General features: G+C 39.0%; 2 protein-coding genes across 2 annotated transcripts; both read left to right on the top strand.

Moving 5' to 3' along the window:
• The first annotated feature begins 86 nt into the window (after positions 1 to 86).
• On the top strand, positions 87 to 6,534 carry LOC134638345 (cell adhesion molecule DSCAML1-like). The gene is made up of 5 exons (XM_063488855.1): positions 87 to 327; positions 4,044 to 4,200; positions 5,056 to 5,207; positions 5,920 to 6,073; positions 6,278 to 6,534. Exons 2-5 carry the CDS (start codon positions 4,056 to 4,058, stop codon positions 6,532 to 6,534), a joined length of 708 nt encoding a protein of 235 aa, XP_063344925.1. The 5' UTR covers positions 87 to 327; positions 4,044 to 4,055.
• A 719-nt stretch (positions 6,535 to 7,253) lies between these two features.
• On the top strand, positions 7,254 to 17,635 carry LOC134638970 (mucin-2). The gene is made up of 13 exons (XM_063489950.1): positions 7,254 to 7,341; positions 7,593 to 7,690; positions 7,798 to 7,951; positions 8,035 to 8,153; positions 9,092 to 9,259; positions 9,665 to 9,778; positions 10,226 to 10,272; positions 10,536 to 10,650; positions 12,232 to 13,279; positions 13,389 to 13,543; positions 14,279 to 14,348; positions 14,438 to 14,639; positions 15,933 to 17,635. The coding sequence occupies exons 1-13, from the start codon at positions 7,310 to 7,312 to the stop codon at positions 16,422 to 16,424; spliced, it is 2,814 nt and encodes a 937-aa protein (XP_063346020.1). The 5' UTR covers positions 7,254 to 7,309; the 3' UTR covers positions 16,425 to 17,635.
• Positions 17,636 to 20,711: the final 3,076 nt, after the last annotated feature.

Genomic DNA, 20,711 nt, shown 5'->3' with positions numbered 1-20,711 from the left:
GTGTGGATATTTTGCTTGACATTGTTCCTTATACTAGTGTCATTTTATGATCATTTACCTACTAATAATTTAAATAACTGGGGTTTTTGCCTCATTATAGCTGATGGCTTTGAATTAGAACACAGAGTATTTGTGTGTGTGTGTCAGATTGTGTGTGTTAAGTGGGAGTGTTAAGTGTGGAGGGTGTCCAGAATATGTGAGCTGTTGCTTGCCGTTCACTCCCAGCTTGAAGCTCAGCAAATGCATCAGGAGAGAAAAGAGCAGAGGCACACAGAAACTGACTGAGAGCAAATTAATGGGCACCAGCGCAGAGAAAATTGTTGTAGAGTAAGTATCAGTTCTCTATATGAGCTTTCATTAACCCTGTGGTGGATACATTTTAATAGAATCTTTTAAGAAAAAGATGAGATGTAGGCAGCAGGTAATAAAATAAATTGAATCATAACAATACAAAAAGTAGGAACAGTGAATTAACTGATGGTATCATATTAAATCTACTGTATTTATTACATGTGATATATAATTGTTGCTTTTCATAAACAATGCAAAGCTGTCTGTGTATTGCTTGTATGTCTCAAAAAATGTGAATTACTGTTAAAAGATGATCAAAAATGAATTTTTATCAGTGTCTGACAATCATCTTGGAAGCTGATCATGTGATTTAACTTATGTCCATTTAAAAACATACTACAGTCACAGCTCCTCATACAAACCTGAGCTAGAACATCTTTTTTTTACCAACCGTGAACTTAGCATTTTTCGACTGCTACATCATCGCCTGGATCATTAATGTTTCTATGTAGTGCCACACAGTGCGGGGCCAAAAATCTCACTCTGGTGTCGCTCAGTGGTGGTGACAGAAATTCAGTGTTTGTGCCAAATGTTGTCTGTAGAAAGGAAGCTTAGAAGTGAGTGTGTGGGCTAGAAACATCTTAATGACATGCTAAACAGTGTAAATGATCTATTGTGAGCCTTGTGAGTCAAACAAATACACACCCCCGGGCTCTTAGCATTATGTGAGTATAAGCAGCCCGTAGTCCTGCTGAACTCACCAGCAGTGATGGCTAATGTACTAATGTCTGTTTTGTCATTGCTTTAAGCACATCATCACTGGTGAGTTCTTTTGTTCTTTAGAAGCAACTGTGGTGATAATTATAAAATTACATTTACTGATAGTTTTTTTCTTTTTTGGCATGTAGTTCTGTTTGTCCATTCAAGCCGCCTTTGGTTTAAATTGTCCAGTATGGAGATATCAACTGTAGAGCGTAATGGAACCAGAAAGCACTTGCCTGGTTACTTAGGAGTGAGCAGTTTCACTTAGTTTCAGTTTTCTTTCTAAGAAACTGGGAAGTAAGTCTGTGGCACAAAGCTGAGCTGCAATTGCTAGTTTCCCTTTTTTTTTTTTTTTTTTTTGCGGTTGGTGGATCAGTTCGTAAAAATAAGCTCACTGATCACTTTATTAGGTACATTTTGCTTATACTGGGTCACACCCCTTTTGGCTTTAGAGCAGCCTTAACTCTTTGTTGCACAGATTCAATGAGGGGTTTGGAAACATTCCTCAAAGATGCTGATCTAGATTGATTCATTCCAAGGGTGCGCTGTAGGTTTCAGATACAATTACTGTGCAGGCCATTTGAGTACAGTGAGTCAATTTCATGTTCAAGAAAGCAGTTTGAAATGATTTGAGTTTTGCGACGTGGTGTGTTGTCCTGCTGAAAGCAGCCATCAAAACATAGCTGCTTTCAGACATGGTCAGCAACAATACTCAGACAGGCTGTGGTGTTTGAACGATGCTCAGTTTGTGCGCCAGGAAATATCCCCTGCGCCATTACACCACCAGCCTGAACTGTTGATACAAGGCTTTCATATTGGGACTGGGACTGGGACTCTCGGCCATTTGACCTTAGAACTGAAGAAGCTTCTCGGATGAGAGGTGAAACGTCTTCAAGCAACCTTAAGAAGTCCAGACGCTTTTCTTTGCTAACTCCTTTGAAGGCTTTCATATTCTTTATCCCAAATTCTGTCCCTACCATCCAAATGTCACAGAAGAAAATGAGATTCATCAGGTCAGGATAATCTTCTATTGTCCAAATTTGGATAGCTCGAATAAATTGTACCTTCATTTTCCTGTTGTGCGTTTTCCTGTGTTGTGCGTTCAGAGATGCTCTTCTGCATCCTGTCATTTTACAGTAAGTGGTTATTTGAGTCACTATTGTCTTACTATCAGCTTCAAGCAGTCTGGCCATTCTCCTCCAACTTCTAGCATCAAAAAGGCATTTTCACCCAAGCAACTGTTGCTCACTGGATATTTTCTCTTTTTTCTCTGTAAACCCTAGAGATGGTTGTGTGGGAGTTCAACAGTTTCTGAAATACTTACACCAATCCATCTGCTTAGAACTATTTTTTTGTGCAGCTAGATCAGGATTTGTGGAAAGAAACATTGTTGCTGAGTCTTCTTTCTTGGTGATTCTAGGAAAAATCCTAGAATACGATTTTCTGTGAACTCTCTCCAATGTCTCATCTGCTACTTTTTCATTGCGTTGTGTTCTTGACAAATTTGCAAAATCGGGCACTGTCAATATTATCATAGAATTGTTTTGATTTTTATTTCACTTTTTTAAATATCAAAGTTAGTTGCTTCCTGATGCTTGTTCGCCGTTTGGTTTTCTTATGGTTCACTCTTCTGCAATAATTTAATGGCAGTAGACCAGACATCAAGCTCTGCTTAATCATTTGTATTTTTTTTAAATGTATTTTCTGATTTTTTTTTTATATATTCATGAGCAGTCTACTTTTTATATACAGAGGTTGTCTTAAAAAATCATCCCAAAAAGACTAATAAATGTATCCATTATTAGCTTTTTGACTTTGTCACTGTCTGGCTTTAACTATATACTATAACTGTTCACTTGTGGAACTTCATCATCACATTCAAATAATAAAGGGTGAGCCCTTACATGGCCATACTGAGGATCATGAAAGCCTATACGATCAGACGGGTAGCTGTCCTCGCAGGGACCAATAACTGATCTTTACAGTACAAAGCTCCGCAGCCTCTTTTCATGTCACTTTCATTGAGTGGAGGGCCACGGTGCGAGCTCTATAAAGTGGCTGGGCCCATTCAAGGGACTAAAGAGGACAAAGCTGAGCTCACTGCGGCACCACAGACTCACAACCAAAATAGGAATGAAGCAGAGGGGGAAAGGGAGGGGAGGCTGTTAACAGAAAGAGAGGGAGAGAGGGAGGGATTTTAAATTAATCTGCTGAATATATTTACTGGAAACTGATGAGAAATGGTTCTCTGCAACACCAGGTTCACTCTTTGTAGTGTGTAGTGTATGAAAATAAAAGTCATATCACTGTGGAGAATCTCTGGAACACTTTCATATATTTTTACATCAGATTGAACACTTAAAATCTGAGAATTACTGCCTTAAAATATGAATAAATATCCTGGTTATTTAAAAGTTGGAAGTATATGATGCTATGTGCTACTGCCTGTTAATGGTAAGTGATGTCTTGGGTATGAGCTAACCCATTGTGTCTAACAATGGGTCATTATTTTAATACTAAATCAAAAGCACAACATTAAAATAAAAGTTATACCGACCACGTTAATATAACTGAGTAGATTTACCCAGTTTTGTGTCAGTATATTTATCCAAACTGAACCTCATCCCTCATCCCCCCAAATTTTTTAATGGTTGATAACTTTGTGTTATAAAAACCTATTTAATTGCTTTCTTGTGTGTCTGCATGTGGCTTTAACAACAGCACTACAGAGCTGATAAAACCCCTTCAGAACAACATAACCGTTTATAGTCACGTTTTGCTTCTGTCTCCTCCTTAAACTTAACCCTTTGCAGTTCGCGATACACAGCATGCATCGCCTCTGCTGCAGAGATGCTTTGAAGATCCTTTTTAGCGTGTCCGTTGCCAAATGAAGACCACACACTGCAGTGCTGCCAGTATATGTGCAGTCTCCATCAATGATAGTAAGTAAAGAGAAATAAGAGCTCCTTTATGTGTACACACTCTTCCAGCTGACACCATGGATGAAGCTGCAGGCTGGTCTCCTCGTGGCTCCCATGGAGCTCGGCAGTAGGATGCAAGTGTGTGTCTCCATCTGTTTGCTCCCACAGATGACTTCCCATCTTTGCTTACTCATCCTGTCTGGCTTGGCAGTCTCATCCCAACTTGGTGAGTCCATCTACTCTTTTGTGTTTGTTGAGTTTGGCCACAAGATAAAGTCAAAAGAAGCGTTGTTGGTCAATAAGAATGTCAATAAATTAAAAAAATAACAAAAATTTTCAATTAAAATGTTGAAATGTGGTAGCACTGTGCTTAAGTAAAGCTTAGATGTACTTGTGCTGTAGCCTGATATGGCACTTTACACTTATGCTTCTTCTAGAGGATTATTTGTATGTTTTATTACACTACATTTATAATGACTTTTAAACTTTTAAACAAAAAAGGAAACAATTATACAACGGATATATTCTCTCATGAGAATATACTCTTAAATGTATATACTAATAATAAAACTACTACTACTACTACTACTACTAATAATAATAATAATAGTTCCGGTTTCTTAAAGAAGATGCCTTTACCATCCTGTTCAAATATTGAAATTGCTAATAAACTAAAGCTTTAAACTCTGGTTCAGCAACAGTGATACTGTCAGTTGTGGGTAAAATTGATAAGTTGCTCAGATTTTATCATCTGTATTTGCTGATTGAAGAAATATGTCAGCAAATGATCAATTTATTACTATTCAAGTAAGAAATTACCATTAGTTGGTGTCCCCTGCAAAACAACATGAACACATCATTTATATCAAACTGATAATACAGTGTAAGGTGTAAGGCTGAACAGTTTTAGTTTAAGTTTTATTTTAGTTTAAGTTAAGTTTTAGTTTTAACATTCACCTGACTATATCCATAATATCAATACTTTTACTTAAGTAAATATTTTGAATACTTCCACTAGTGCTGGATAAAATATTGAATAACATTCAAACCATACTGAATGGATACACTGTGTGTGTTCCAGGTTTGGAGGACGTTTTCTTCAGTCCGCAGGACCAGACAGTCAGAGAAGGAGAGGGAGTTTTCCTCCGGTGTGTATCAGGGGAGAGTTCACCTCCAGCAAGCATCACATGGCTCAAAGATGGAAAGGTGGTCACAAGAGGTAGACAGATTCAGGTAAAAAACAACTTCAGATCTTAGAAGGGCATCAAAGACTTTCTTGCAGAGTAAAATGCAGTAAATATATCTGGTAGATATTTATGTAGTAACAGTCTCCATTAGACTCCAAGACAAAAATCAGGCATAGCATGGAGAACAGTTTTTACACTTTGCATCTCTTCTGCAGTTTAGAGAAATCCAAGCTAAAGAAAGGCCAATTTCATTCTCAAATTCATGCTTTTAACAGTTTTTTGTGAATTTTAAAGTCATGGTTTGAGCCTCAACTTGATGGTTCGACATAAATTTCATGTGTAAGGCATCCACCTGCACCGCTGGAAACTACTATAATCAGATCAGGCTGTAGTTTCCCTCTTGGGCGTCTTCATTATATAAAAAACTAATTGATTAGGAGTTTGATTACCCAGATTTTTCTTTTTCTTTTTTTTTTTTTAAACAGCATTTACTGAAGCTGCTCTAGCAATTTTTTGTAGGTGCAAAATATTCTGTCTGGAGAGCTTGTACACAGAACACAGTGCTGACTTAAATGCTGGGCAACCTTACAAATAGAAATTGATTCAAAGAACTCACAAACCTCAAGACTCTGAGAGCCTCATGAGAAAAACCACTTTTTATTTTACTCAGGGCAAAAATAAAACAGAAAAATACACGTTGTTTCTTTTAACTTCAATATTGGACATATTTTCCATACTGTATGTGTCATCCTGCTCAGGGTGAATATGGAGGTGGCCACCAGAAGAAAACGTCAGGCACTCTTCATCTTTTCAACGTAACATTAGAAGATGAAGGGGTTTACGTTTGTGTCACACACAATCCTTCACTGAACATCAGCAAGAAGAGCAAACAAGCCAGACTTACTGTGCAGGGTGAGGCTTTTTCTTTAATTCGCATTGACAAATTTTCAAATTGCAGCTGATCCAGGAGAGTTTATTAAATATAAATCCTGAGCTGTCTGGTTTTAACAAAAATGCTGCTTTAATTAAAAAAAACAAACAAAAACTAAACAAATTTATCATCCTTGTGTGTGTTTGCAGAGGGTTAGTATCTTACTGTGACTGTCCGCCTTGCAGGGGTCCCTCGGAGGCTGCAGTTCATCCAGGGCCCTGACAACATCACTGTTGCTATAGGAACTGAAGTCTCCATGCACTGCAGTGTTCTCGGCTTCCCTGTTCCCATGGTGCACTGGTTCAAAGACGGGTGCCTCCTGATGAACTGCTCCGGCTCGTTCAGCCTCCAAAACAATGGACAGCTGCTCACATTCAGGTCCAACACTGCATGGCAGAACAGGAATATTAATTCTTTATTGTTTAACTCCAACTGTGGTTGACAGTTGATAATACAGTCAAAGATTTTGTCTTTTTTCTTCTGGTACAAATATAATAGTTCCTGGTTCTTACTGATGCATAAAAGAAGGAAGGATAAAGAGGAAGGATAAAGATTGGGTGTTTTAGAGAAAGAAGACATTTCTGTAAATATTCTGTATTCCCTGCAGGGTTGCCTCACAGTTGTGTTTGAATCTGCCACTGGGGGGTTCCCTCCAGGAACTCTGGCTTCCTCCCACAGTTCAAATATTAATTAGTGATTCTAAATTGGCTGCACATGAGTCTAAGAAGAAAAAAAAAGCAAACAAAATCAAAAAGAATCCCTAAATGTTAAAATTACATTTAAAATATTTTTTGTGTTTGTCTTCTCCAGAAATATGAGCAAGGAGCATGAGGGCTCGTATCACTGTGAAGCATCAAACCAGAAAGAGACAATCAGGTCGCAGCCAGCCTTCCTACTTCCAGCTGGTATTGTAAACTCTGAACTGTTTAACTCAAGCAAGTGAATTGCCTTGTTAAAACCGTTTAGGTTTCTGCTTCAGCAGATTCCATGCTGTAAAAATCAGCAAAATCCAATAAGAGCAGATGTCCAAACTTATTAGTGATTTACATTTTGTGTTTACAGAAATGGACTGGAGTTTTGTGCAGCAGCCCACAAATCTAACGGTGAAGAGCGGCAAAAATGTTACGGTAACCTGTAGGCCTCCGCACAGCAGACCAGCAGCGCAGGTGTCCTGGTTTAAAAACAACCGGCTTCTCACTCCCACTGAAAATGTAACAATGCTGCCCAGTGGAGACCTCTTCATCCACAGGTCTTTATTGTTCGTGCCTCATTACTATATGACTAGATAAATTAAATATAACCAAGAATTGTGTATAAATTAAAACTAGTTGGGCCAAAACTTGTAAATGTTTTACTTTAGTTAATTTGCATTGTTTACGGTATGTTTAGCGCTTAACATGAAGTCATAGAGTTATAAAGTTGTGCCTGTAAATACAGCTCCAGGCAGCTGATTTTTGTTTTTAAAAGCTCTGCTGACCCTTTTCATAATTTTCTCTGTAGTGTGCAGGAGCACGATAGTGGCAGCTACTTCTGCAGGGCCTCAAACACCCATCTTCAAAGATTTCTTACCTCAAGACGAGCAACACTCACTGTTTTGGGTATGACATCTGGCAGACCTCCCTACTATCTCACTGGAAATGTATATATACATATATATATATAGTTGTAAAGTAATATCCCTGACAGTGCTTTCCCTTACTGGCAGCCCCTCCATCCGTCAAGCTATGGCCCCAGGTGTTGACGGTGCCTTTGGGTGCTCAGGTGGTGCTGGAATGTCAGGTGTCTGGCCACCCTTTACCATCCATCAGCTGGATGAAAAGAGGCCACACCAAGCAGACAGGAGGCAAAATTGCATTGGGGTAAGTTACAGTGTTCTGACTTTTTGAAAATTTCGTACACAAGCAGTTCATAATATATGGCAGCTTTCATGTTTCCTATTCAGACAGAGAAATGCCACTCTCTACATCCAGTCAGTCCGGAGCTACGATGAGGGGGTGTATGCGTGCGAGGCATCCAACACACTGGGACAAAGCCATGGCACAGCACTCCTGAGAGTTGCTGGTAAATATTAAACCTTACTGTTTTGCAATGTATTTAACCCTCAAATCAATAGGTGAGTCAAAGTCAAGTCAGGAGCATGTGCCTGATACTTACTAAGCATTTATACAAGATGTTGTGGTTGGTTCAATACAAGGTATGACGACAGGTATGTTCTTGTTAATGCAAGCCTTTTAGGTCATAATGAAGGTGAGGATTTAGATATGAGTTTGGTCTGACCCACTGATAAGTGTACTAAATAAAGCAAACCCTAGCCTGGAAGGCAAAGGGATTGTTGTCCCTCTGCTTTATGCCACTATTTAACATTGCTTTTAATTAGCAGTGAATTGTAATTTCCCTATAAGGTATCTTCATATAGTGTACATAATATTATCAAAGCATGGGTGTGGTCCTCATTGGCAGATCAACAAGTGTGTGTGATCATTCATTTTAACATGTCAGCTGTACTGTGTTGTTTCGAGAGTGCAGGAAAACTAGGCTGCAAAAATGAAAAATCATGAATATTTATCTAATAGGTATTAAGCTGAAATGCATTAAAGAAAAGAAAAGAAAAAACCTGTTGCTATTATAGAAAAGTACATGCTCGCACCCAAGCCTTTGATCCAGGGTCCTTCTAAAAGAACTGAATTATACGCAGGAAAGAAACTGAGAAATTCTTCTTGTGTAGTACAAACGTCTTACAAATTTGAAATTAAAGGACTTGGAGATCACCTTGAAATCCAGTCTTGCAAATGTGATCAAAGTAACAGACCATTTAAATGAAATTGTCATTTTATTTGCCATCTGCACACATTGGTAGTTTCATAAAATCATAGTTACTACAATCTTTATAGGGGAACAGTTTTTGTATGTGTTATTTCTTTAAGGCACTTCTATGATCTATGAGCTTTATGTGACTTTTTTGATATTGTCTTTTCAATTTTCCCCTCTGCTTGGGCCAGTGAGCCCTTTAATAGTGGTCTTTAAAGATCAGGTGACCTACACGATTGGGACTTTAGTGGTCCTGCCCTGCAGAGCAGTGGGGATTCTCCCTATCACATACACCTGGACGAGGGGGAGAACAGAGCCACAGTCCCCTATCAGTACCACCGAAGGCAGACACATAGATGGTGAGTCTAGTTTGTATGGAGTCATTCTGCATTACTTTTCATTATGAAAACAGAGTAATGGTTTCAGGCACAACATCCCCTACTTCATAGGTATGTAGAAAAGAATAAAATCTGAAGAAGTTAATGTAACACATAGAACAACTTTATTGCTTGATGACCCTGATTAAGGCCACAGATCCAGTCAAGCAGTAGAGTTGTTCTATATACCACAAGTGTTGCTGCAGCTTGAACTTTCACAGCATTTATTTTAATCACCAGGTCCATCATTTGGAGTTGTTTTCAGCATTTAAAATAAGTATTCTCTGCAGAGATGGAAGTATACATGAAATTTTTTTTCGTATTTCTAAACGGGATGTGAGATCTCAGCTCTTTGTGTTTTATAATGTTACATCTTCTGGCCTGCAGAAGATGGGTCCTTGCATATTTCCAGTGTGCAGTACTCTGATGCAGGAGAGTATTACTGCACTGCTGAGAACCGAGCAGGACGACATCAGAAACGGATGATCCTCATCATCACAGGTGTGTTGATTGACCACCTCATGTTATTTCTTCTCAGTGGCAATATTACTAAAATCATACCTGCATTTGGTATGCAATGGTAAAGCTCTATGAACAAAAATGAGGATGTTAAATGTATGAACAATTTGGTGATTTAATTGAAGAGACAGAATCCAATATGTTGAGATCAAGGCTTTGTGAGGGGTCAGACTAGCTTTTTCAGGACATTGAGATGATTTTCATGACTATCAGTGTATGTTTGGATCAGCATAATAAATGTGGGTCACTCAGATACTTCTCTCAGGGGAATTCGCAACTGTCTTCTGGTCATTTAGAGTGAGTGCTTATATGAAGTTCTGCAATCACACAATGCATACTTATACAACAAAATACTTCTTTGACCCCATATACCCAAGTTTCTTTTTCTCGTTGATTCTCTTTCATGTCATCCTTTGTCTTATGCTGAAGATCGACCTCCTGACAGAGGCAAACAGACAAGACTGGTGTTGTCTGCTGTGAGTATTGAGGATGTGGAAGTCTTTGCTATGGCTTGTGTGTTTTGTTCTCAAATCATTTTGCTAAACCTTGGTTTTATTTTCATAAGCAGTTCCAGTGTAGAAGCTGCAAATTCTCTAAGTGCATTTTTTTCCCCGCACAGATCATGTGATGGTCATGCATTGTCTACCCCTGTTTATTATTTGGTCTACTGACTTATTCATTTTTGACTCTGTCAAATGTGTCTCCTCTGAAAATAATCAGTGTTTTGAATATTTTTTAGAGCACCAGCGATAATGAACAACGTCCAGCTTCCAAGTGGAGCGACTCAGTAGCTGAGCAGCGCTTTAAAACAACACGTTATCCACATGTACAGGAAAAGCATAACGAGACAACATGTATGTATTTAAAAAAAACTTAGCTTCAGTCATGTGTTGTGTAGGTCATTCAGCATAAAAAATATATAGTTGCAAGTTAACAGGCTAAAACAAGGTGCTATAAGGTTATAAGGTAAAATGAATATGACTGAAAGCAGTAGTAAGGTCTCAGTCATACAGGCCTAGAGACCAGTCAGTGACTCCCCCTGGCAACCACAGGTCACTAAGGAAAAATGTGTATTCCCAAATCAGCTGGTGAGTGGTTTTTGGAAGTTTTTAGTGGTTGCTGGCAGTTGCTAGGTAAAATTGGTCACAAAGAGGGATTCAGATCCTCAATGAAAACCTTGTTGCAATTACTTTGGTTGCAAGCAGATTGCTGTGGTCAGCTGCAGTTTGCATGAGAGACACCAACACTCACCAACTACTCACCAAGCAGTACTGAAACAGTGTGACACAAATGGAGGTTACTTCCTGTTATAAGGGAGTTTTTCCTTCCCACTGTCGCCAAAGTGCTTGCTCATAGGGGGTCATATGATTGTTGGATTTTTCTCTGTATATATTATTGTAGGATCTACCTCACAATATAGAGCGCCTTGAGGCGACTGTAGTTGTGTTTTGGTGCTATGCAAATAAAACTGAATTGAACTGAACTGAATTGAATTGAAAATAAAAGTATCCTCTTTTGAAACGGGCTGGTTGGAGCTGTAAGGCACAGCTTTGACCCCAAAGCTTTTCAAAAAACTATGGGTGAAAGCAGCAATCTGCTAGCGACCAAAGTGATCACAAGGAGGTTTTTTGGTGCAACCACTTACCAACTGGTCAAGGAATACTGAATTTTCCCTAGCAACCTGTGGTTGCCAAAGAGTCAAGATCTGTGTGACTTAAAGCTGGGACTTAAAGAGTCATACAAAACAATTGTCTGCCTTTAGTCTAACATCAGAGGAAGAAGCAAACGTGCAATATATATATTTTTGTAATATCTATTATTCAGGCCTGGTCTGAGCCGCTTCAGTGGCTTTTCCAGTTTAATTGCTGTAGGGTATGGTGTACCGGAGTCAGGCGATGGTAGAGTTAGAAGTTGGGTAACCAGAAGTTCTCACAAACTTTCCAGGATAAAGGTATCATTTCAATTTTGTGTCTGTTACCATTGCCACAAGACAAAAAAAGATGTGTCAGGACATCCAAAAGCTTAAAAAAAAAAAAAAAAACGCCAAATAATCCTGCTATAAGAGCTGCAGGAGTTTTTTCTGCTCAGATTTCAAAATTGACATGGAAATATTTTGTTTAAAAAAATAATAAATCATATTTTTGTGTCTATGTTACTGCTACTTTATGATCAGTTACAAGAAATATTAGCAAATATAAATGTAAAGCAACAATTATGGTTTCATTTCAGTGTAATAGCTGTACATTTAAGGGCAGAGGCATTATTCTGGTGCGTACGTTACTAATCGAACTGCTTACAAAATGTATGGCTGGATCCCTTCAGATGAAATCAGATTTTTTTTCCTTTGAATGACACATAATAATAACACACAACATAAAATTGTTTAGGATATATGAAACAAAATAAAGCATAAACTCTTTTTTAAATATTTACAGGTACCAGCCCAGACAGCGCAACTACATTTCCAACATTTTTAAGAAAAGCCGGGGCTGACCTAAATATGCCATTGAGGACACTTGCCCATGTTTTACATCACCATTTGAAACAGCCAACAACCAATTCCACCCAGTCGTTACTCAGTCAGATCAAGCCTCCTCTCCATCTGAACCTCCAATCAGAAGCTCTACACACCCAAGTACCAATGACCATTAAACCACATTTTATTTCACACAGTGAACCAGCTGCAACACAGAGCCTGGCACCTGAAGCAACCAGTGGAGTGTTGGTCGAAACTCTTCAGCATCCATTCAGTGAAAGTCGATCCCATTTGAGACAAATGCCATCAAAATTTCAGCATTCAGCCAGTAACAAGTTGTTTATAGTGCCCAGTTCTCAGGACCATTCTGTGCCTCAAGTTAATCAAATTGCAGAGACATCAGTAACTCAGCAACCATCTCAGCTACGCGCTACTGGACCTTTGGGCTTTCTAAAATCGGACCCCTTCATGACAACTCCAACACCAAATCCTGTTACCCACGCTAAGATGAGACACTCCGATTCAGTCACCCTGACAGTCGCCTACAAAACATCATCATTTCAGCCTTTGCAACCTTCACCAACCCTCTCACAAACAACTCAAACTGATCCTCAACATTCCTCTACCTTAAGTTTTCTACCAAACTTTCATCTTGAGCTTTCTACAATTCAGTATAATCTGCCTTCAACAGAACTTCCATCTTCTTTAATCCCCAAGCCTCCAATATCCGAAATTCATCTTTCAACAACAACACCTTCATCCAGATCCAAACTTTCTCAAACCCAACCTGAATCATCCCCAACACAAAATTCACAGCTTCCATTCTCCACTATCCACCCTTCCGATCAGGCCCTCCATCCTTCATTGTTAGACCCTGAGGTAGTCCAACAGGTCAACAGGTCACATTGGCTGAATACTACTCATGAAAGTCATCCAGTTCAGCCAGAGCTCACAGACTGGTTGAAAAGGAACACTTCCCAGTCACCCATGACTAGCAATGATCCCAGGTAGGCAAAATAAAAAGATGATAGATTGATTAATATTTCACCTGAGTTTATTACATTTAGGGAACAAAAGTAATAAAACATCAATAAGTCACTATCTTCTCCATTTCAGAGTGAAGCAGCAATCACCATCATGGCTGCCTGTGCTGGAAAAACATGACATCCCCATTGTGGTGGGAGTGGGTGTATCTTTGGCTTTCATCTTTATCACTGTTACCTTCTATTCTGTGGTACAAAAGAATGAACCCGCACCAACAAGCCGAGCAGGTCAGCAATCCGCCCTGCATGAAATGCTAGTGTCTTGGTTTTCCTAAAATCATGACCATATTTTGGCAAAATCGAAATGATTGGGGTGGTGAGGCTGCGACAGTCTGGTGATCTGTCCAGGGAGTACCCCACCTCTCACCCTGTGGTAGCTGGGATAGACTCCAGCCCACCCTCGACCCTGAATTGGATAAGTGAAAGAGGATGGATCTTGATGGAATTGATAGAAAGTTATTAACCAACACTGCACTGGCTAGCAAGTGAGGTGCTAGTGTAACAAGTTGTAATTAACTGTGTATTAGAGTGCTAGGTTTGGCTAGTAAAATTAAACTATAATTAAACCATAGAGACTAAAACCAGGAAGTGAACATTTGTATTTTGACTTTCAATACATTGGGCATTTTAACATTGACTTGTTTACGAATTAACTCGCTTAAAGAGCCACCCTCAAGTGGCCATTTAAAGAACTGCAGGTTTTCCATATATACTTGGCTCAAACAAAAATGATATAACATAATAATAACTGAGCTCTACATGTGCTTTCAGATGAATTTTTAACACTGAACACAGTCTGGTTACCTCTTATATCTTTTTGCCAAGGTAAGCTAAATTAGCTTTATTTTAAACAGGTAATTGATCCACTTGTGTCACTCTACCAGAAAGCACATATGTAGAGCATTTTAACCCAAATGTTACTTTTTATTATTACGTCAAAACCACATTACATGTCTTTGACAGCTCAGAGGAATTTAGGTGTTCCCATACGACATGCTGAACGTCGAGCTGCAGGACGTACGTATGAAAACAGGTACTCTACTTCTCAGAATAGAAAAATAAATTAGCCTTCACAACCCATCTTTCTGCATTCTAATACCAAGTGTTGTATGTCTTATGCAGAGCGTTTGAAGATGATGACTGTGTTGCAGTGATTGAACAGAGCCCCAACACATCAGAAACCCGAGCCAGACCCCCAGGGCCCAGCCTGGTTATGGTGCAGATGGAGCCCACGTTTGATGAACTACAAGAGGATACCCAGCGCTCTCTGGACAACCACTCAGTCACTGTAGAGACGTACCCTGAGCCTATTCTTGACACCAAGGTCTGGTAACACAGAAACACTTTACCATAAAAAATGTGTCCAGACATTTTTATCCGTGTTTAAGGGAAAGTTAAGAAAGTTACAAATTTATTGAGGCAACACAATAGTATGGTGGTCAGCACCATTGTCCCACAGCAAGAAGGTCCTGGGACTGAATCCACCGAGCCACAGCAACAGCCTTTCTGTGTGGATCTTGGAGTGTGCATGTTCTCCGGCTTCCTTCCACAGTCCACAGACATGCGTGATAGCCTTCTGATAGACTAGTGACCTATCCAAGGTGTGCCCCACCTCTCACCCTGTTACAGCTGGGATAGGGTCCAGAACAACCACTGATGATTCTTCTTCTTCTTTGGACTTCTTAGGCTGTCAACACAGCAGATCATCTGCCTCTATCTCAGCCCATCCCTTACATCCTCCAACCCTCTTTATGTCCTCTTTCACTACCTCCATGAATTTTCTCTAGGGTCTTCCCCTTTTTCTTCCTGCCTGGCAGCTCCATATTAACATAAAATACTAACATATTTTGCTTACTATATTGACTATCCCTCCTCTGCACATATCCAAACTATCTCACCCTACCCTCTCTAACTTTGTCTCCAAACTGGTCAACCTGAGCTGTCCCTCCAATATACTCATTTCTAATTTTGTCCTGGTCACTCTCAGTCAAAATTTGAGCATCTTCACATCTACCACCTCTCGCTCTGCCTCTTGTCTTTTTGTCAGTGCGTTCCCTCTTGGCAATGATAATTTTATTTAAATAGCACATATGCTTTACATAGAAGATAAAAACCTGATTGCTGCCTCTTGCTGCGATCCTTCTGTCACAAATCACCCCTGAAACTAATCTCCACCTACTCCATCCAGCCTGGATAACTGGAAGAGTATGGTTAGATGGGTCACACTGTTAATGATAAATATTAGAAATTATTATATTTAGTTATGAAAACAGCATATCCAGCTTTGTTCATTTAACTAACAACTGTGGCATAGTATATAACCTATAGGGGGAGCTAAAACCCTATACAAGTGTACAAACGGTCACAGTTTGCACAGTTTAATAAAAAGAACAAACCATTAAGATAATAAAAAAAAGTACTGCACTGATAACAGTGCTGATGTCTCCATTTAATTTAAACTGGCACATGCAAGCACTAAACCAACAGCCTTATAGTAATAAAATGCTCAATCATCAGAGTTGTCTTTAAAGATAACAATGTGGCAACAGTGTAATGATTTCAATGCATTTTAAACATTTTTCTCTTATGTTATTATTAACAAATCCTCTACTTTCAGATTGATCCTTCTCTGGAGGAGGAGAAAGGGTGCAGTTTGTCCCAGCCCAGCATTCAGGTGCATTGTACTGAGGATTGGACCAGTAACAGAGGAGACAACCAAAGCCCATGCCAGGACACGTTGCCTCCTCCCTCACCCTTAATCTCCCGTTCTCCTTCCCCATCACCACCATCCAGGCGGGAGGAAAGCGTGCACTCTTCTTTAACACTGCAGAGTGCTGAGCCATGCGTTGCACCTATCCACCACAGTCTCAGCATCTCACATGGCAACCCTCCACTGTTGCTGTCTCACAACGTCTCTGTGGGCCTCACCACAGTAGCTGTTGATGTCCATTTTTACCCTGCAGCTACTGCTCCAATGGCAGTAGGGACTAGTACTCACATTAATTCAGTTTCAAACTCCTCAGCAGTGACTGCACCTCTTTTTAGCCCCACGTTAGCTAACAGCCAGGAGAATGATCAGTCAGCTTCCAGGCTGCATCAGTGTAAATAGCTACATTATAGGACAAATCATCTTCAGTGCTGGCACACATTAAAGAAATGGGAACAAAGTTTTGGCTAGCTTGATGGTGTGGAGTTAGGAATGCATAGATTACTAACGGGCTGGCTAGCTGATCGAAATCACATTTAAGGGTGTTTTACACCAGTGGTGATAAGCAGAATATTATATTTCTCTTGGAGTTCATTTAGAGATTTTTTCTGTGTGAAAAAAAACCAAATGTGAAAAAAAGTGATGCAGACCAGAGTCAAACACCTATAGGTGTGAAAATGCCATAAGTGACAAAGTGAGCAAAGTTGCAGCAAAAGACAAAGTAATATGACACCTGAGTAATTTGCAAAAGAACACATTATAATAACTCAGTTCTCTTTGCCATTAAGTATGAAACTAGAACCAGCAGAAAGGCCAGCTAAACTTGCTATAGATAATCATGTGCCATCATCAGTAGTTGCTGATGAAACCCCAGTTTATCAGTTCACCTTACACATCTGTGCAGTGTCACAGGTGCTATTCATAGCAATTGTGCAAAACAGTTTTTTATGTTTGTGCAAAGATTTAACACACCTAGATTAAATCTGTTAAATATTGACGAGTAGAGGTAAGCGTTAGCAGATTTCCCAGTTTCTAGTTGTCATAACCAAACAGTGCTAACGTTTTCTTGGCTTTAGCTGCATACTTGATGACGCATGAGTGGAATCCTCATGCATACTTTTTGCCAAGGAATACAAATACATTTCCCAAATGAATGTAAAACAGCTGACTAAGGAAGCAAATATTAAGTATTAGCATTCACATTGTTTTTCTTAATATATTTATTCATTAGCTTTAGGACACAATTTATGTATTATTCTTAATTGGCTACTGTCAGGTTGTTTTGTTTTTGTTTTGTTCTTTAACCGTGAAAGCGAAAATGTAAATGTAGTATGAATTTATTTGTTTTACAGGCCTAAATGGATGTAGGGTAGCTTGAGTAAAAATACTGTAATTTGTTTCTTTTTTTGTTAAACAGCCAAGGATACATGCTTTGCAATTTTTTTGTGATCCAGTCCTACAAACCTGTTTTGGTTCATGACTCATCATTATGTTGAGGTTGACTGTTACACCTTTTTGAAACCAAAGGATGGTAACTGGTATGTCAATAAACATGTAGGCAGTACACCAAAAGAGTTTCACTGGAGGAACACCTACATGCTGTTAAAATGTTAGCTGCATTACTTTATTAAAAAGCTGTAACTGTCACCATGTGCTTCATGAGTCCATATCCTGTATCCACTGTGTGTCCACTCTGACAAGACGCCAGCAAGAAGCTTTCTGCACACCATGATATTGTTTTCATATCTTTCGGCAAGGAGATAGTAGTCATTCAAAGTTTATCTGGAACTGTTTAGGTTAAAATTATGCTTAAAGGGCAACAGAAAAAGAAAAACATGCACATACATTGTTAAAAAAAAAAGAAAAGACACATTATAAAGAGCATGAGGGAGAACACGACAAGTGATTTAAAAAAAGGGGGAAAGGGAAGACTGATCTATAGGATAACAAGTGGATCTCAAATAGTTGGGAACGCAGCTGGGAATAACTAACATAATGAATGTGGAGAAAACTAATCTAGGCACAAGATACAGAGAAGAACAGTCAACAAAATAAAATGGGAAGAGAGCCACAACTGAATAGGGAGACAAGATTAACTTGACTAAGTCTTTGCTGTGTCCATGTGTGATTTCTCTGGTAGTCTGATATCTATAACACAGGTTAGCTCAAACTGTTGGACAGCCACTCATATGAACTATTCATAAATAAAATTCAGCTTTGTTGTTGGTTTGTATTGCAGTGTCCTTCTGAAGTGGAGCATGCCAGAATACAGTCTCATGGTTTAAGCAGTAATTCCTAGCTAGGTAGAGATGTTGATATGAAAGTGAATGTTTGTCTCTCTCTCTGAAATCAAGCTGAACTCTTGGTAGATTCCACAAAATCCACAAAGTCAACAGATTCAACACAGTTAAGAAACTTCTTGAGACAGACTGTGTGTTGCAATTTTCTGGTCTTGCTCTGCAACAATGGCCACTGAGGATCTCTGCCACCTTGCAGCATCAACACAGTGCTAATCAAGCCTCAATTCTTCCCTCTTGCTAGTGAACAATGATTTTATATGAAAACCATACAAAAAAGTGACTTTAGCTATATGCTGCAATTTTTATAGAATCAATAGCTTTCAGAGATCAAAGGAGCTGCCAAACCAAGATGATTAAAAACAAGCCTCGATCCTTATAGCTCAACCTGTAATATTAATTACAGGTTAAGCAATGAGGTAAAATGATCAGTATTAAGCATTTATGCTTTATACTATTATTATTTCGTGACAGTAAGTTGAATTATGCATGCTGTATTATGATGTCATCTCATTGCCCTGCAGCCACCTAACAACAGATGAAAATGACTTGTTTTTAGCCTTTATGCACCTTTAACACCTTATTAAAGCATTGTACTATTTTCATTTTACAACAAAAACTTTATATCCACATCTAATTTATATCATCAACGGGAAATTTTTTAAAAACATATTAATAACATCTACCGCTCCTATTCATCAGTGCAAAAAGGCCCAACACTAATGTAGTATGGGCATGTGCTAGCAATAATAATATACAGAAAATATCCATCCATCCAGCCTCTTCTGCTTGTCCTTGTCAGGGTCACAGGGTGGGGCTCGAGCCTATCCCAGCTACCAGAAAGCGAGAGGCAGGGTACACCCTGAACAGGACTAACACATAGAGAGATGCACATTCACACCTATTGCTACTTTAGAATTACCAATTAACCTAACCTCACTAACTGCAGGTCTTTGGACTGTGGGAGGAAGCCGGCGAGAACCCACGCAAACACGTGGAGAACCTGCAAACTTCCCACAGAAAGGCCCCAGCCAGGTGGTGGAATCGAGCTTACAGAAAATATATATACAGAAATATCCTATCTAATATAAATAAATCGTTAATTGTTAAGCAGCTGTTCACTCTAGAGAAATCTAACCATCTGACATGTTAAAAGTACCATCAAAGTAATACTCTGTGTGAAAAAAGATAGCATGTCTGAAAGGTTACATAAGTCAATATGGAGCTTTCATTCAATAAGTTCAGGTTGATACACAGAAGTAGCAGCGTCCTATTACTATACATAACTTTGAATTATTTATCATATTGTTTGAACCTCAGTTATTGCTCAGTTATTCAGCTTGGGTACTGTTATGATACAGCAGTTCTTTTCTCAGAGCAAAGAACTTTTAAATCTAGCCACTAAATTCACACATGAAACAGAAGTAACTCTGGCCGCCTTTTATGGGGTAAAAACCACAGCAGAGTGGAAGTACATTTCTCACAAGACGAGACGCTACCCTCTGCATCCTGTCAGCCATCGTGTGCAAACAGAACAGCTTAGACCTGCGGTGATAGCATACAAGACTGCAATGTAAAAGCTCATTTAGACAGTAGCAACTTGTAATGTGTTACTGCAATGTCATGAGGGGTTTTGTGGTATGTTCATGGAAGCTTTAGATGTGTTTATTATCATTACGTTTTGACTTCTGTTTGATTTTACTGCTGTTGGAATCATTTTAATTTTAAATTATTGCTAGGATTGAGATTTTTGGTTGATTCTAGTTTTTTGAAGGATTACTTATTTGAGTCGTGATTTCGTTTCTGTGGAATATGCAGCCCCTATCAGTTCTTCCTTCTGTCTTTCTGTATCAGTTTTACTGTCCTCCTGTTCTATCTCAGTGAGTCTGTTTTAGTCTTCAATTTTAAATACTTCTCTTTGATGCTCTGTGTTAGTTTTACTTCCTCCTTTGTGATTGTCCTAATTATCTTCATCTGTGTTTAACTTCTTTCCCTTGTTTCTCGTTCTCCAAGTTATCTAGCCACCTGAGTTTCTCTGAGAAATCAGCCACACAGGGAACAACACTGTTGATCATCTGTTAATCTGTTTCTCCCTGGTTAAAGTGTCAAAGTGAATGTCTTTGCCTCTTTTCATGACACGTTGGCTGCTGCTGTGACCCTTAATGACTCACATGATGAATAGACTGCAGGGCCAGGTGCATCTCTCAGGTGTCAGGTCTTTGCTAGATTTTGTTTTTTTCATTTTTAAAGACTATTTTAAACTGTTAATCTGCTATATATGTTTTTAGGCCTGCTGGTTTTTTCCTTTGTCCTTTATTTGAGAGACTTCACAAGTTTTCAGGCAATAGTCCGTTGAGAAAAATACTAAACTTTAATGCAATGAAACGGTATT

Source organism: Pelmatolapia mariae, linkage group LG12, assembly GCF_036321145.2.
Source record: "Pelmatolapia mariae isolate MD_Pm_ZW linkage group LG12, Pm_UMD_F_2, whole genome shotgun sequence".
NCBI lineage: Eukaryota > Metazoa > Chordata > Actinopteri > Cichliformes > Cichlidae > Pelmatolapia > Pelmatolapia mariae.
The sequence above is the reverse complement of the archived record's forward strand: the minus strand, read 5'-3'. Positions and strand labels throughout refer to the sequence as shown.